General features: G+C 63.9%; 1 protein-coding gene across 1 annotated transcript in view; it reads left to right on the top strand.

The window, feature by feature from the left end:
* CTDNEP1 (CTD nuclear envelope phosphatase 1) overlaps nucleotides 1-1,004 on the top strand; it is a 9,153-nt gene extending 8,149 nt beyond the window's left edge. Inside the window, exon 6 of the mRNA XM_032804910.2 lies at nucleotides 797-1,004. Within this exon, the coding sequence (XP_032660801.2) occupies nucleotides 797-825 (29 nt within the window). The 3' untranslated portion in view covers nucleotides 826-1,004. The remainder of the gene's footprint in view (nucleotides 1-796) is intronic.
* The last annotated feature ends 1,758 nt before the right edge of the window (nucleotides 1,005-2,762 follow it).

Here is a 2,762-nt window from a genome sequence, read left to right as displayed (position 1 = left end):
CCCGCCGGGGGCCAGGACACCGGGGTTCTCTGGGGAGGGGACGAGGGGCTGGGAGCCAGGACTCCTGGGTTCCCTCCCAGCACCAGGAGGGGAGGGGAGGCTGATGGGTCAGAGCAGAGGGGCTGGGAGCCAGGACTCCTGGGTTCCCTCCCAGCGCTGGGAGGGGAGGGGGGGCTGATGGGTCAGAGCAGAGGGGCTGGGAGCCAGGACTTCTGGGTTCTCTCCCCGGCGCTGGGAGGGGAGTGGGGGCTTGTGGGTCAGAGCATGGGGGTTGAGAGCCAGGACTCCTGGGTCCTCTCCCTGGCTCCGCTTAAAACCCCACACTGTTTTGAGCTGGAGATCCAAGCGGTCGCAGGCAGAAGGGTTGGACCCTGATGCCTCCGTATCCAACAGACCCCCCGACCCGCGCCACAGAGCCCAGGCTGACTGAGCAGGACACTCCGGTGTGGGGCTAAGCCCCGAATCCTTGCAGCACCTCCCTGCCGGGCGCCCTCCTCTCTGGAGTCGCGTCTCCGCCCGCCTGGGTTACTAGCTGTTTATGGATCCATCTTCCAGGAACTTTATTTTTCCTGGTCCCGTTACATTTTTGGCGGTCGCGACGTCCTGTGGCGAGGAGTTCCACAGGTCAGTTATTAGGTAGCGATCCAGTGAGGTGAATCCTTTGAAACTACACGGTCCCTGTGCTCTGTGCTGGTACCTAGGGGTCCCTCGCTCAAAGGGGTCTGGTTAATTAGAAGAGGGGGCTGGGCGCCAGGACTCCTGGGTTCTCTCCTAACGCTTCCCTTCCCCTCCCCAGGTTCACAGCAGATGTGCGGTCGGTGCTGAGCCGGAACCTCCATCAGCACCGCCTCTGGTGACGTCAGCACCTCCTTTCTTCAGGCGTTGGCCCCTGACCTCCGCCGGATCCCACCGCTACCACCATCACCATCAAGTGGACTCTGCCGCCGTTTCCTGAACTCTGGAGAAGAGCGGAGGGGGTGGTCAGTGCCCCCCCCACCCCCCCCCGAGTGCCCCAACAACAGATGACTCCCCCCCACACCTGGCCCTGTGCCAAGAATGGGCGGGGTCTGACTCAGAGGGAGGAGCTTATCCGGCAGCTGGACAAAGAAAGGGGGTGTGCAGCTTCACGGCGCGTGGATGGACGTGTCCGATCAGGCCGGGGGGTGTGTCTGGTTTTACAAGACTCTCCCCCCCCACCCCCCCGGCCTTGTACAAAGACCTTGTTTTTTCTTTTTCGTTCTGTTTTTCCCTCCACTTCTCCCTGGGCTGGAGCCGCTGGATTTTTTTTTGCCCGGGGGAGGTGTTGGGTCTTGGATCTGTGCCCCAGGGACGACCCTTCTCTGTTGGGTTCTTGACTCGGACTCGGGGGGAGGGGGAAAACCCGGGTGGGAAATTATAGCCGCTAAGCAAGGCCAGAACCGGTGCCGTGTTCAGAGAGTTCTTACCGTGGGGGGTGTCCCCCCCCAGGGCGCTCCACATGTTCAACAGCTCGAGTCTTGCGCAGGGAGACAGAAGGATTCTGGCTCTGGCTCTTGGAGGGGAGCGGGGGCTGGTGAGTCAGAGCGGGAGGCTTGGGGGCCAGGACTCCTGAGTTCTCTCCCCGGCACTGGAGGGGAGAGGGAGCTGGTGGGTTTCAGCACTGGGGACTGGGAGCCAGGACTCCTGGGTTCTCTGCCCGGCTCTGGGAGGGGTGTGCGGTTGAGGGGGTGGTGATGGGAAGGCACGGGAGCGCTGGGGAAGCCCCCACCAGAGGTCAGAGTCTGCCTGGAGTCAGGGCCCAGTTGGTTCACAAGCGACAGGGCCCATGTGTCTCCCACTTGGCCTCTGTGCCTCAGTTTCCCCAGTTGCCGGAGGCCTGGGTTGGCTACAGGTCTCCCCCAGTAGGGGAGTGAGACGGTCTGAGGGTCTCATTGAGGGTGGGGCTGGGTGGGGCCTGTTGTGATGGGTGAAGCTGGGTTGAAGGATCAGCTGAGGACGCTGCTGCACCATCAGCCCCACCTGCGGCAGGATAGAACCCAGGCATCCTGGCGCCTAGTCTCCTGTTCTGGGGGAGATGGGGGCACCTACGGCCCTGCTGTGCTGTGGGTTTGACAGATGGTGTCTTGGGCAGGGAGCAGGGTGGGGGGCTCAGCAGGGGGCAGGTGGGGCTGGCCCCAGAGGCAGCTGTGGGGCACGGCACATCTGTTTCCACTGGAAGTGTAAAATACCCCTCTGAGGTCACACAATCCGCAGGCACGTTCCTGGCGCGGGGGGAACTGTGCGGTCAGGGCCAGGTTCTGTTTTCAGGCACTTCCTGCTGTTCCCTGCCACCCCCACCCTGCTGTAACCACCAGTCCCCACTGCCCTCCCAGAGCTGGGGAGAGAACCCAGGAGTCCTGGCTGCAGGGGAGGCTCCTGTGGGAGATTTGTGGGGTAGAGGGGTGGTACTGTTCCTCCAATGCTGAATACAGCAGCGGCCGAGGGGTCCCTGGATAACCAGCCACCCCTCACCCCAGAGGTGGGCGCATCTCAGTGCCGGCCGAGGGGTCCCTGGGTAACCAGCCACCTGCTCACCCCAGAGGTGGGCGCATCTCAGCGCCGGCCGAGGGGTCCCTGGGTAACCAGCCACCTGCTCACCCCAGAGGTGGGCGCATCTCAGCGCCGGCCGAGGGGTCCCTGGGTAACCAGCCACCTGCTCACCCCAGAGGTGGGCGCATCTCAGCGCCGGCCGAGGGGTCCCTGGGTAACCAGCCACCTGCTCACCCCAGAGGTGGGCGCATCTC

This window comes from Chelonoidis abingdonii, chromosome 11, assembly GCF_003597395.2.
Source record: "Chelonoidis abingdonii isolate Lonesome George chromosome 11, CheloAbing_2.0, whole genome shotgun sequence".
NCBI lineage: Eukaryota > Metazoa > Chordata > Testudines > Testudinidae > Chelonoidis > Chelonoidis abingdonii.
This window is presented reverse-complemented; position numbering and strand designations above follow the sequence as displayed.